The 14,627-nt window shown below is 41.1% G+C and overlaps 1 protein-coding gene across 12 annotated transcripts in view; it reads left to right on the forward strand.

Annotated features, from left to right (window-relative positions):
* Positions 1-14,627, forward strand: part of adgrl2b.1 (adhesion G protein-coupled receptor L2b, tandem duplicate 1) — a 90,824-nt gene that overhangs the window by 53,167 nt on the left and 23,030 nt on the right. For 8 of the 12 annotated variants that reach the window (XM_026150952.1, XM_026150951.1, XM_026150946.1 and 5 more), the window contains 6 exons: positions 512-811; positions 4,157-4,257; positions 6,099-6,284; positions 8,251-8,289; positions 12,143-12,326; positions 13,908-14,030. In XM_026150952.1, the coding sequence (XP_026006737.1) occupies positions 512-811; positions 4,157-4,257; positions 6,099-6,284; positions 8,251-8,289; positions 12,143-12,326; positions 13,908-14,030 (933 nt within the window). The remainder of the gene's footprint in view (positions 1-511; positions 812-4,156; positions 4,258-6,098; positions 6,285-8,250; positions 8,290-12,142; positions 12,327-13,907; positions 14,031-14,627) is intronic. The other 4 variants (XM_026150948.1, XM_026150949.1, XM_026150944.1 and 1 more) reach the window with 1 other exon arrangement.

Here is a 14,627-nt window from a genome sequence, read left to right on the forward strand (position 1 = left end):
GTATGGTTTTTGCCCAGAGCAGTGCAATTCTCCTTCCGCACACCAGCTTTATCTGAGTGAAAGAGAGATGAACAAGGCAGAAAAAAGGTAAAATGCAGACAGGCTTTGTCTTCATTGTTGATATTTAATCAGTCCAAGGTACTGACTCTGCTGGGAAGAAACTGCTATGTCAAAGGATGCCTGACTGCCATTGCCTTTTTGTTGTTGTTATTTATGGGCTTAAGTAAAGTATAAAATAGTAAGTGATACTGTTGTGTTTGCATGTTTATCTTGATTTCTTTTAGTAAATGAGCTGGGGGGGGAGAAAGTGGAAATAAAGAGTGAAAGCCGCACAATGCTTTTATTTCCAGATAATATGGGAAGCAGTAACTCTAGTAATACCAACAAACCATGAGGCTCAAAGCAGATGCAGTCCCCCCCACTGCGAGAAACAGCAGGGGTTCAAGGCGAGGACGTTTATGTCTCGAGCTCTAACAGCGTCACTGCTCTCTCCCTCCCTCTCTCTCTCTAGTGCCAACCACCGAAGACGCCTCTGTCTCGTCTGCCATGCCTAAGACCACAACAATTACCACCACCACTGCCGCGTCCACTGTGAAGGGGCGCGGTGACACCACAGTGGCAGGAGCAGATCCAAGAGATGGCAGAGATCCGTTTGAGGACAGCCGAGGCTTGAGTACCGCTGAGCCCACTATCCCAGAGCTGCCTCCAACACCCAGACGCTTCTGCGAGGCGACTAGGAGGAGAGCCATTGACTGGCCCCAGACCCACACTGGGACTACTGTGGAGAGGCCCTGCCCCAAGGGGACCAGAGGTATTTCCTCCACTTTTCTTGAAACATGAAAATTCAACATTTTGTCTACTGTGTGCCTGCTAGAGGTAGACGTTCTTTTTCTTTTTCTGTAAAAGTATTCCACTGAAGCTTTTAGCAGCCCTGTGACCATAGGGTTTTAACAGAGGAACAGTCTGACATTTAAAGAAATACTTATTCACCCTCTGAAGTGTGGACAAGAAAACCATTGTGTGTGTGTGTGTGTGTGTGTGTGTGTGTGTGTGTGTGTGTGTGTGTGTGTGTGTGTGTGTGTGTGTGTGTGTGTGTGTGTGTGTGTGTGTGTGTGTCTATATACAGTCCTCATAGGCATGAATGTTGCTGTAATTCTGGGCTTTTAGTTATTTCTTTATACTGTTGTTTTTCCTGGGTGCAGTGACTATACAGCATACACTTTTAACAAGTTAAGAAAAAAACAAGACAAGACAGTTCAAAAAGTTTGAATTTATTTTGAATTTTCCTAATCAACACAGGGTCAAAAATATACATGCATTTACAGTTTTTGATGCTTAAAGTTCTACAATATATTTTAACTTGACAAAACCAAGGTCTAGTAACTTCTTGTAAGTGGTCATAATTGATTACAACTTGTAATTTCTCTTTGCCAGCATCAAAAGGATTTGTTTGGCAGCACTAATTGGATTAATCAATATCAAAGCACTGGGAAAGAGTTTTAGATTTATATAAGTTTGGAAGGTGTCTTGGAACCAGCCAGTGTACTGCTATAGTTCCAGCTCCAGGCCTGGATAACTGGGGAGAGCTGCGTCAGGAAGGGTACCTGGCGTAAAGTCTTGGCCAACTCAAATATGCAGGACAACTGCAGATTAGAAAACTGCAGGTTCAAACTATTGTATACAACTATGAGTTATTAGGATGTTTCACCACCTTTGTAAGAGGAAATTGGTTAGGATGTTCAAAAACAAACCAGTAACCACAAAGGCTGAAGCCTGCCATGAACTGGAAACTGATTAAACACCGGCTGATGGAAGCCCCAGCTCCAGAATTAACACCTTCAAGCTTCACAAAAATTTGCAGCTGCCCTCACGGGCAAGCCAAATGTCTTGTGGAAGGAGGGTGGTGAAACTTGATGGGTGAAAATTGGACTATTGTGTGTTCGTGAAAGGCAATGATCCCAAACGCACATCAAAGTTGGATTTTGAATGGATAAAGCGAGCTAACATCAAGCTTTTGAATGACCTTTCAGAAGCCCCGACCTCAGCCCTGTTCTGGACTAGACTTAACCTCCTAAGACCCAAACTCTTTCATGGCATGCAATTTTAATTTCTCTATGCTATTTGGGCTGATTGGAACCTGATGAATGTAAAAACAAAGAATTACCGTAATTTTTTTTTTTTTTTTACCTGATTTTTGTTTCTGAGAAAAATAAGATCCACATATGAAGACATTTGTTTTAAATTTCGAGAGAACAGTGACAGTATAATGTCCTCGTACGTGGATATAAGGCCCCTGTAGAACAAAATTTAGAATTTTGGTCTAGACAACCCAAAATGTGATGTCCACATATGTGGACGCCAGGTCCTAGGGCGTTACAGCTGGGTCGGTGCCAGGGAATTAACCTATTTAAATCAACTCTACCAAGAAGAGTAGTCAAATATTCAGCCAGAATTATGCCAGAAACCTGTTAATTGGTTGCATTTTGTCAATGTGCAGCTAGCTAAGGGACAGTTGACCAAATATTAGTGGGGGTATACAGTATGTATATATTTGAGCTTGTGTGCATGATTGTAATCTTGTATGCATTACAGAAAATCCAAAATAAATGAAACTGTCATCTCTTATCTTATCTGAAGAACTAAGTATAGAGCAAGAGCTAGGAGCTTATTAGCTTAGCTTAAACTGGAAACAGTGCTAAGCTTACTAGCCTAAAGATGTCTCGTATTGCCTCTAAAGTTTAATAATCAACATTTTATATTTTGTTTTATTTAAGACATATACTGCTGGTTTTGTGAAAAATGTGTGTTTTCTTCTGTTATGACTTCTTACAAAAATCATTTGGTAATTTTATGCTAGCTTTTTTTCTGCCTATCAATTTGTCCGAGTTTAAGCTAAGCTAAAGTAATTGTTTCTAGGGTTTAGGTCTATTTTTATGACACGTCTAAAGATATGTATTAACAATTACATTTTGACATTAATGGTGTCTAACATTCACCATAAAGACAAAAAGATATTTGAACACAAATGTGAAAATATTCATTTAAATGGTCAATTAAAACAATGGCACAGGAACAATACACAATATTTTCATATATTAAAATATACATTTCTCTGACAGTTTGCAAAAGTTTACAGCTTACAGAAATACTGTTTCTGTTGAAACACTAATTCATAAATGTTTATTTTGCGTCTTATTCCAACTGCTTTGAATTTCCTTAATTGGTCCTTACTCTCTAGGAGGTTAGTGCCAAATAATTAGTGCCGTTAACAATCAGGTATAAACCAAACCTCAGAATGATCACAAATCAGTTTAGCAAAAAAAAGCAAAGCTCCCAATTAAACATGTTAAAATTGCAGAGTTATTTAGCTGTACTTATTTAGGTCTCGCTTCCATCTTGGTTTACTTGTCTTTTTTTTTTGTTTTTTGTAAAACTTCATAAAATGGACATGTCAGTCTAAAAATGTATTATAGCAGGATTTGAGCCTTTTTGACAAAAATAAGATTTCGAAATGTACCTAGTTACTGTAATTTTGAAGCCCATTTCTCCTTGAAAGGAAATCACACAGAGGGGGGAAAAACTATCTGTAACAGACCAAAAGTAAAAGTAAAAAAGATGTTGGACTGCTTCTATTAGATAGCCAGATTAAAAATCCTCCTACAAATGAAGAAATTTGGCCATTAATTTTGCAGGTGATCATCTGCCGTAATCTCACAAAATCCATCTAAACATCCCGTTGCAAAGATTGGCAACTGAAAAGACTCAAAAGAAAGTGGGAAAGGAGATGATATTGAGAAAGGAAAAAGATTTAGCTTTTACTAGTCAAGCTGCATGTTATCTGGAGGATTCGTGTTTTATTTGTACATGCATAGCAAGAGGTCTTTAAAATATTTGTTTACGATCAATAACAAACCACTGCGTCCACCTTTTCTTTTTTTCTGTGTATTTTCCCCCAAGCTTTGTAGAACTCTAATAGTCTTTTAGTGTCCTTTCTGTACTTTTTTGTACAGTCTACAAAGCTTTTAGGTTTTCAATCATTTAGAAATCTTTGTTCCGGGTGAAGAGTCTGCATGAATGAAGGATAAGCAGGAGAAACTGTATCTGAGCAACATTCTGGCTCCCCTCCAACTGTTGTTTTTATTCTGTGGTACTGCAGGCATCGCCTCTTTCCTCTGCACCATGGCAGGGACATGGTGCTCCAAAGGGCCAGACCTCAGCAACTGCACCTCCCACTGGGTGACTCAAGTGGCACAAAAGGTAAAAGGAGAATTTGTCGATCACAAAAATATAGCAGCAAACAACCACGTAAAATGGCTGCGATCCAACATACAGCGGTAATTTCTGACCTCGTTCCCTAGCTTGGTTTATTTTTCCAGCACAGAACTTTTCAAGTGTACACGAAACTTTCAAGGGTAACTAAAATGCTGTTTGGCAGCAGAAAGAAATGAGCTAAAGCATCAGGAGTAAATGCCAAGAACTGCAGTCTGTTAGTGAGAATCAAAGAGCCACGGTTTCTTTCTGCGGTGACATTTATGCTTTGATGTCATGCAGGTAGAAATGTAATGTAGATGTGCAGATAACAGTTGCTTAGATGCACAGGAATGTAAAACATAGCAAACCCTAAAGAAGAGATTATTGTTTCTCTTGAAAAAATAAAAACACCTACAGAATGCTGCAGGTTCAGGCAGGGTTTCAGTCTATTGTTGAAAGACATCTTGGCTAATGAACAGCTGTGTGTTTAAAAAATCAAAAACAAAAAAACAGTAGTAAGTGAAAAAGTGTTGGATACGCTCAGTTTTTACGCTAGAAACACAGCAAAATGAAGTGTAATAGAGAAAGTATGCACACTGCATTAAAACTGGGGTATGCAATATGTTTTCGGCATCACTGGACTAAAATCCATAATTACCTTTCAGCATACTCTAGTTTAGAGAGGGAGCTAGACTCATGTTCCTCATCTGTGTGGAGTCCTTGGAGACCTCATTGGATGAGGAATACTAAGCAGTTACAAATGGAAGTCAAATGCAGAGGTGTAATAGGCTTTAAAAAGGAAGAAAAGAGGAATTTCAGCTGGGAAAGTGAGGTCCGAATCCCGTGTTTGGACAAAAGTTAGCAACACTTACAGTTTCTGCTTCTTCCAGAATTTTCGTCATTCAAGTTTTAATGCAACATGTTTTTGCATATTTTTAGAAGCATTCAGTTAACAGTATTTTCCCTCAAAGTAACGCACAGAGATAGGGGGGAAAAAAACAAAAAACCCAACAAAACATTTTGCATCTTACGCACTGTTGCCAAGTCGAAAAACTCACACAACTCCATTACTCTCAGGCGATTATACACACTGCTAGCCTTGCTATGACATATAATAAGCAGGAGCTTTAGTTATCTGTTCTAAGCTTTGCATATTTGCTCATTAAAAAGTGAAACTAATATGAACAGCGTTTAATTGGCTGAATTGGCTGTATAAGTCCTGATGTTAGATTTTATTAAGATATAATTGCCAGCGATGGTGGGCCTTAGAGCTGCAATGCTTCTGGTTTGTTGACACCACTGTAGTACTTTTTAGTAAGTAGGGAGATATTGTAATGTAGCTACAAGATACTTCTGATAGCCCTGAATTATTTTTTTGGAGGCTGAATGGCTCAAGGATTAATGGTATGTTGGTTTTGCATTAGCTTCCTCTATTTGAAGTTTAATTGGCAGCGGCACTTCAAAGTCACATTTTGATTGATGTCGTTGTTGCCGCATTTTAGTGCAAAAAATTGATTCGTTTGTGGCAAAAGACACCTTGAACATTTTATATAAAATATGTACACAGTATTGTAGTGGTTCTCTGTTTGGAGAGAGTACTGCTGTGCATTTAATAAGACATAGTTATGTTATAACGTCCCTGGTTAATCATACAGTCACCATGAGTGCATTCCGTCTGCACACAAAGACAAATTCCTTCTAGATTTGCTGTGAATTTTCAGATGTGTGTGAGAGATATTAGTCCAGGTTCATATTGCATGACTCTGATCTGAGCGCTGCATCACTGACACTTTACTGACACCCCCGTGTTTCTCCCCGTGGTTGTTTTTTGTTGTTGTTTTTTTTAGATCCGAAGCGGCGAAAACGCTGCAAATTTAGCCAATGAGCTGGCACGTCACACACAGGGCCCGGTGTTTGCCGGCGACGTCAGCTCATCGGTGCGCCTGATGGAGCAGCTCGTGGACATCCTCGATGCTCAGCTGCAGGAGCTCAAGCCCAACGAGAAGGACTCAGCTGGACGCAGCTTCAACAAGGTGCTGTGAAAATCCTCCCTGGCCCTTTCCTTTTCTGACCTCTCGTTAAACGTTGTCCCTGTTTTGCCCTGGTTCTGTGTCAGCATGACTCAGGACATTCATTAGCAAAACACACACACAGATGCACACAAGCCGCTCTGCGCTTTTCTTACATGCACGTATGCATCATCCAAACACACGCAGTCTGAGGTGAGGGGGCTAGGGAGGCAGGTCTAACCCTGCGGGGGAAGCTCATTCCTCTAGAGTTCCTTGGTAATTACCAGCGTTGGAAAACACAGGCTCACCTGGCAGCTCCACCTTTAAGGAGCTAATGGCCACGAGCCCCCAACCAGCACAAAGAATAACTCTTCATTGCTGACAAGTGTGGAGGTGCCCCCTCCTGGAGCTCATGCAGGTGCTCAGTGGAAAGAAAGCAGGCCTGAGACAAAACTACATCTCGTAGCTGCTGGCAGTCCCGTGGCGATTTGAGTGACAGTTTTGAAAAATTACATTGTTATTCAGACTTTGGAGCAGTTGCTGTGTAAACAAAGTGATTTTGAACAAAAAAAACCCCAAAACAACCAAAAATGACGCCCATTGTTTGCGCCCATGTGTTCAGACAGCTGCACCGCTATTATTTGAAGATAAGAGCTAACAGGTTTCTTACTGCAATGCCAATATTGTTGCGGTGATTGGAACAATTCAAAGGCAACAACAACAACAACATTCAACTTAAAACTACCTGAAAATTGTGACATCCTGTCACAGAGCTGTTGTTTGTACCTGCAGTTCTGCAGCTGCAATGAAACACACTTTCACTCTCGAGCACACCAGGGGTGAATCTGACAGAGAAATACTACTACCGTGCCTGATTTTAAAGTCACTCTTTAAACAGCCTGCTTGGAATTGTGAATATAATAATTTAGTTATCCTTCCTTTGATCTCGTTGCGCTTCTCCACCAACAGTTTCCCCCTGTCTGAGCACTTCAGCCATGCACACATGTATTTGCAAGACCAAGAAAACTCAAAATCAAGATCTTTTTTAAATTCCTTGCCCTGATTTATAGAATCTGGCTTTCTTATGATTAAAGAAATCAGGTTAATGCAGAAGGCAGACTGAAACCTGTCTGCCAAATGATTTCCATGCCATACTGGAATAAATAGACACCAATGGGTGCCAGTAAAAGAAGAAAAAAAAAAGAAGAAGCCTGAACATCCGAGCCTACACACATGGGTTTGAAAATGTTTAGAAGAAATGTATTGCATACATGATTTGCATTCAAGAAAGCTGAACTGAGAACACCCCCCAACAAAAACAGAACGCGGTGCTTTCAGCTTCACGCAGCCCTTTCCTCCAAATAAACAAGTAAATGCCGGCGTCCACGGGCGCAATCTGGACTGCGTTGAAGAACCATTTCTGGTTTCCTGTGTGTGCTTTTTTTTTTTCCCTTTAAGTATGGTTGTAATTTGGACACAAGGAACATTTTTATCTCTTTGTTTCCAAATTCTGATGCAACGATATGTGAGTTTCTCTGGTTTGACTCAATTAGGAAGAGACACCAACTTATTTAAAGCCAAGAGCCTAACAAAGGGGTTTTAAAGAGAGCTAGCGCTGTATTATTTTCTCCATGACAAGAAATACAAATGACCTCATCCCACATTGTTTGTCTTCCGAATGTATTTTAAAGCATCACTAATGGGGAAGCTTCAGAATCTGGTCTCAGCGTTTTTTCCTCACTGCTGCTTTGCGTTTCTCGTCTCTCTCCCCTCACTTTGACTTGATCCAAATTTATACTTAGTATTCAAACACAGCTCCCCTGAAAAGCACTTATTACTCTTTGGGTTATAGTTAATAGACCTGTGCCTTTTCTTCTTTTCATTAACTCTGTAATTGATGGTAAGTGGCATGATTTAATGCTTCCTGTTTTCTTACCTCCTCTTTCTTCAATCCGTTTCTTGCACTTGATCGTCTGGTTGTGCGGAAAAGCTTCAAAAAAGGGAGAAGACATGCAGAGCGTACATGAAGGTATAACTGCCAGGCTTTCTGCATTCCTTTTTCACCCCGATCCCTAACGTCTGACTTGCAGCATGCCGCACTGTCTGTCTTTATGTCTTTGATTATTTTGTTACAGCGTGTGCCTGCTGATGTGTTTGTACAAAATGCGGCCACTTCCTCAGATTCGGCTGTCTGCTGCCCTGTCATTCTGTCCATCTGAGGATGCCGCCATCCATATTCTTCTTCACTCGTAAATCTTCCCTTCGTTTTTTCTTTTAAACTTTCTCCTCCTCCTCTGCCTCCGCCACTCTTTTTTTTGCCTCCCTCCATCTCTTCTGTCGTCGGCTCTTTACACGTCGTGTGAATAATTGCCTTCCCACGGTTGTAATTGCACCTCCCTGTCAGGCAGAAGTGTGATCAAAGTGGCAATGTGCTCAATTTTCACTTGCTTATATTGTAAAAATTCTACTGTCGCCATTGCAAATAATAAGAATAATAAAATTTAAAAAAAAAAAAAAAAAAACCTCTTGGCCCCTTTTTGATTTATCTGTGGGATTAATTTCCAACCCCATTAAATATGTTTGTGTTCCAGTCTGATCTTTGCAGGCTGTCCACCAGACATTTTACTTAGTGGAGTGCAGTACTGTTTATTTTCCCGGGCTTGGGTCTGCTGGAAGACAAGGCCGTGATGTAGACACATGGGAGAAGATGCACTGCATGGTGTTTAGATTTTGTGTCAGTGGTGGATTGACACAAATATTCATGGTGCCCAGTGGTTGTATCCCAGACTCTAGCTTTGCTGGAAGTACAATGGTTTGTAAAGATGGGCCTCTCCTTATGCAGTTCCTCCCATACACCTCCTGCCCGTATTTGGTTTAGATTTAGCAGCTTGAAAGTATGCATTATTATGGTCTGTTCTCCCCACATACTCGAATATCCTCCTCCAAAAGTTAAAGCAGCCCCAGCCTCCCAGAGTTAACAATCCAAAATGGCGGCAGTGAACATAAACAGTAGTAAAACCTTTAATCAGCACTGCCACTGTTGTGTATTTATGACTTACTGAACGAACAAGCCAGTTGCAGACCAGGCTCTGTCCATGAATCTGCTGCAGCGGTGTTTTTAAGCATAAAAAAAGTGTTATATTGTGTTGCTAGTGGTACTTGAATCACCTGTTGTTGTTGTTGTTGTTGTTGTTGTTGTTGTTGTTGTTGTTGTTGTTTTAGTTTTCACTTTTTCTGGAATGCTCTAAGTCGTCCCAATTCCAGAAATCTGAGTTCAGAGGTACCTGGAATTGGTTAGTAGGAGATCCTGTGACTGAAACACTGAACATTGCTGCTGAAGAAAACTTCTGAATACAAGGAGGATCATTTTTGTTCTCAGCAGATGTATTTTGCAGGTATAGAGAACAGAGATATTGAGAAATCATCAAGTCTGTACCTTAGAAAATGTACAGAGATTGGACTTGGGATAACGCAGGGCTGTAGCTCTGGAGGTAGAGAGGGTCATCTAAACAGAAACTTTGTGGTTTTATCCCTGGTTGCTCCAATCTCCTGTCTGCATGCCAAAGTATCCTCGGCCAAGATACTGAACCTCAAGTTGTTGCATTCATTGAAGTATAAATATGTGAGAACGTTAGATAGAAAGCACCTGAGTGTAGAAAAAAGTGCTTGTGTTAATGGGCGAATGAGGCATTGTAGAGTAGAAAAGCCTTTTATGCAAGAATTTACTATTTAATTGAGCAACATGCTGTATAAATGCTGGATTGTGTCACAGACACTTCTGACCATGTTTGGCCCCGTACAGATTTTTCTTTGGGCCCTTACCACCATGTCGTCCCCTGGGCTGTGCTGACAAACTACTCTGTAAGAAACTCTCTGCCAAACAAATTGTTTCACAGTTGACGTCAGGAGGTTTGCAAGCATTTTCCACAAATGACAAGAGAGAAGGACAGGAAATAAAAGCAATATATTGCAACATCTGTCCACCTTTATCTAAACACAGTGAATATGTGCATGCTGTGTAAAGCCGGGGGGGGGACTACTTGATAGTGATGTTGACTGGTCCCCTCTACCTTCTGGGCCCTGGGGCATTGAACCGGCTGCACTGTTATAAGTTATGTTTCTGGTTTTTCATTAAATATCTTAAAACCAAAGTCTGAGCTCTGTGCAGAAGCCTCATGCTAATGAAAGATGAGGAACCTACAACTAACTCCTAAATATCCAGAACCTAACATTGCCATATTGAGCACATTGGCATCCCGGCATTAGCAATTAGCTTAAAGCTAATGTGGCTGTTATTTTATTTTTCAGTGTCACTGATCATCGTCCATTGCTGTTTAAGTCAGAGCAGCTGATATGGGCAGCCACAGGGGCTCCCCTGGTGGTTGCACTCTTGTGATTTGTAAATTGACCACCACCCAGGCATGAATTAAATCAGAAGACAGATTCTTTCTGTGCTACACAAATTGGAGACAGACTTTTTCCCCCCTTCTTTTGGATTTCATGGGTCCTTTGAGGATGGCTTACCAGGGGGCAGGAGAAGACCATTTAGTGTCTGTCTGGTTGTAATGGCTCCAACCCCATAATCGCCACTTCTCTCTCTCTTGCTCACTCTCTCTCTCTCACTCTCTCTCACTCACACACACACACACACAGACACCACACACACACTTAACTCCTGTCATAGTCACAGTTGCCTGCAAGGTTAGGGCCACAGAGATTGATTTTTTGTGCTTGGACCCAAGATATAAAGACATGCTGAGCACTCTGTCTGGATGCAGCCATCACTGCTGCGGTTAACATCAGCTCGGTGGTTAAAACGTTGCGGTTAATCATATATTGGTGCAGACTTTGGTTCATTCCCTTTCTTGTTATTCCGAGCAAATGGATAATCCTGTCCTTGGTCAATTAGTGTTTTGGATAATCACAGCTGTGACTAATTGGTACAGTGAGCAAGGGCTTGTTTTGGTTAATTACCGTTATTGTGGTGGGTCTTGCTGTGGGTAATGGCACCTATGGTTAAATTGTCACTCTGATTTATCACACCCAGGGCTCGTCTAGATCTGTGTACAAATGTCTGTCTTTTTTTCGAGGGGGGTTAAGAAAGTTAATGATGTTGTTTCTTAATTGTGCCAGCCAGGAGTCATGAACTCACCCTGCCAGGGTCAAAGGAAACTCTTGTTTTATCAACATATGATACTTGTGTAGGTTTTGTGGAATGTTTTGCTCGCATACTGCTTATCAGAAAGCAGGAAATGAAAGGATTGCCATTTAAAACAAGCAGAAATCCCACCACCCTCCCCTCTCTCTGCTGTTTTCACTTGCACTACTACGCCGAACACGGATTTCACGATAATGCCCTCTTTCCTCAAGGAAAATTGTATCCAAGTCATTATGGTCAGATCCTGTTATGGAAATAAGAGTATTGTCCATGGATACGATTGCTTTCTTCTTCTTTTTTTTGGTTTGTTTTTTGAAAAATAGCTGCTTAAAGCAGGAAGGGCAAATGCACCATTCAATGAAGGGGGAACAAAATCCCAAAACATTTGGTTTGTATTTCTTTTTACCCTCAAGGATGTTTGCATTATCATTCAATAAAGACTCTGGCCCACGAGAGACTTCCCCAGATTAGCTTTATTCTTTTTAAACAGAATATTAAATAATACACACTAAATATTCCATCGTCATTATTATTTTAGCTACCCATGGCTTTCTCTGACCTTCATGTCTTCAGTTGGAATGATTTTGCTTTTGTGATCTTTTTTTTAAATAATTATTATTATTATTTGTTTTCCAGTCCCTGCTCTTTGTCATTAAACTCAAGTTATGATTTGGGGGTGGAGGGAGTGCAAGCTGACAAATTTGTCTTGTCTCCATGGATACAGGCGATTGTGGACACTGTTGACAACCTCTTGAGGCCAGAAGCTCTAAAATCCTGGAAAGACATGAATTCCACGGAACAAACGCACGCCGCCACGATGCTGCTGGATACCCTGGAGGAAGGGGCGTTTGTCCTCGCGGAAAACCTCATTGAGCCCGCCATCGTGAAAGTTCCCGCAGAGAATATCCGTAAGTTCCTCTCCAGTAACTGAGAAAACCACATGTGCACATCCATCATTCACAGTCTGTGATGTTGATGGCTTTTCTTTTCTTTCTTTTTTTTCAGTCTCAGGGAGATAGTTTTAAACACAGCGGTAAAAATTGTCTCACATTCAGGCAGCTATTCTTTAAGAAGAGCGTCATTTTGAAAATAGCCACATCTCATCTCGTTTCACTGACGTCATAAGAAAAGATTTGACTCAAAAAAAGTGGGGAGAAAAAAAAGCTAATTTGCCCTCAAAGGCAGGCACTTTATTATCAACATGATCTCATTCATATAAGTCAGCTGTGTGCAGTGAACTGTCATATTTCTACTCGTATCTCTTTGTTTCTATGGTTATGGTCCTCCACTTACCCTTTTTGTCTTATACCTCATTGATTTTTAATCTTTTTCTCGCATTGTAAAGTCACCTCACTGAATGGGTGCTGCCAGATGAACTGTCCAGACCTCTTGGGGGGGAAACAAAGAAACCAATTGAATGGCACTGCTCCATTCACATGGCACTCTATCTGTTCCCTCTAAGCCTTTCCCATTAATAAGTAGTTAGCCAAACTGATAAGGACTAGTTGCTCTGTCTTTACCAAAAGCACTGATTAACACATTGTGTAATATGTTTCACATTAGCCATTTAATCACCGCATTCAGACAGTTTTTATGAGCTTGTCAAGTGCTTGCTTATCTGCACAATATAGATAATGAAAAAAACATAACTAAATATGACGAAACCTCAGAGAACAGCCTACCTGACCTCTCTTAAAAGAGTCGAAAAAAGCCGAAAATGATTGTTGATTCTAATTAGCAGTTTCCTCGAAGCTCAAATGGCATCTCCGGGCGAGTATCAAGGGCAGGGCGAGGGGAAAAAGGGAGAAAGGGAGCTAAAAGGTAGATGGCGGGTGGTAGTGGTGGTGGGGGGAGCAGCTAGAGAACAATTCCTCATCTCCGTCTGTCAGAAGCCACCTATCTGAGGAAGTGAGGCCGTTTCTGATGGGAGGGAGTGTGCTGATACGTGTGTCCTCCTGACCCTTTAATAATTTCACACATCAAAGGGAGCACCACCCGGCAGCTGGCATACCAGAGAGAGGGGCTGCAGGAATTTGGAGGATTTTCAGAGATTTGCTCGTCGAGGCCCAGAGTTATCTGAACCCACAGGGGAAAGAAAAAGTAAAGTAAAAGCTCAATGATATTTTTGATCCTATGAATATTTGACATTCATGCCGCAGTAGGCTGCGTGCTTGAATTTGCTCATCTTCTATCGTTGCCCTTGTTGTTATTTTTTCTTCCGCTCCTGCCTCCAAGGCTTTCACAATGCCAGCCAACAGCTTAGTGACATGGTTTTTTAAGTAAATGACACTCGACGGGGTTTTGCCAATAAGACTGGATTCTGTTACTGGTACAATGAACCTCGAGTCTTTACACATACCCCACTGGGCCTGAGCGATAGAGTTCTATTAAACACCATGTAATGCTTCTCAAATGTTGCCTATGAGTAATACATCTCCCCCTCTCTCAATCTCTCTGTCGCTTTCCCTTTTACCTCGGCCATCTCTCAGTGTTGGAGGTGTGTGTGCTAAGCACCGACGGGCAGGTGCAAGACTTCAGATTTCCACAGACGAGCAAGAGCGGAATGACTCTTCAGCTGTCTTCCAACACGGTGAAAGTCAACAGCAAAAACGGTGAGAGAACGTCACTGCAGAAGAAACACCTAGCTGATCAGATGGTTCGATGGTAGTTCATAACCATGTCCTAATTCACATAGTTGTTTTCATTTGGGTAATTAAGTTGGGATAATGCCTTAAAGTGATTTTACGTGCTAAGGCATTTTGAATCGGATTAGTAAGACATTTGTGAAATATGCTCATTGATTTATTTATTTTTTGCCGGGAGTTACAATATGAGTCTCATACACTGCACTGTATGGGGTAATATAATCAGGAGGTTATTAGCTTAGCTTAGCATAAATCCTGGAACGAATTAGCGATGCTAAAAGGCAATGCTCCTTGGATATGGGTCAACAAAAACAACCGTTGTTTAGGTTTCATGTGTTTGTGCATGTCTATGCTGAAGTATTGCTTGACCTGTTTGTTCTCAAAGTTTTTTTTTTTTTTTTTAATTATATGTGTTATCTAGGACTGCTGGTTTAGCTTACTGGGTTGAGCGGTTGACTTGTGTGCTGCAAGGCTCATGCAGAGGCCTGGGTTCAAATCTGCCCCAAGGGTTTTTACTGTGTGTCTTTCTGCCAGTTTCTCTGTCTTACTTCCGCTGTCCAGTCA

The sequence above is a fragment of the Astatotilapia calliptera genome, chromosome 18 (genome assembly GCF_900246225.1).
Source record: "Astatotilapia calliptera chromosome 18, fAstCal1.2, whole genome shotgun sequence".
In the NCBI taxonomy this organism is placed as follows: Eukaryota; Metazoa; Chordata; class Actinopteri; order Cichliformes; family Cichlidae; genus Astatotilapia; species Astatotilapia calliptera.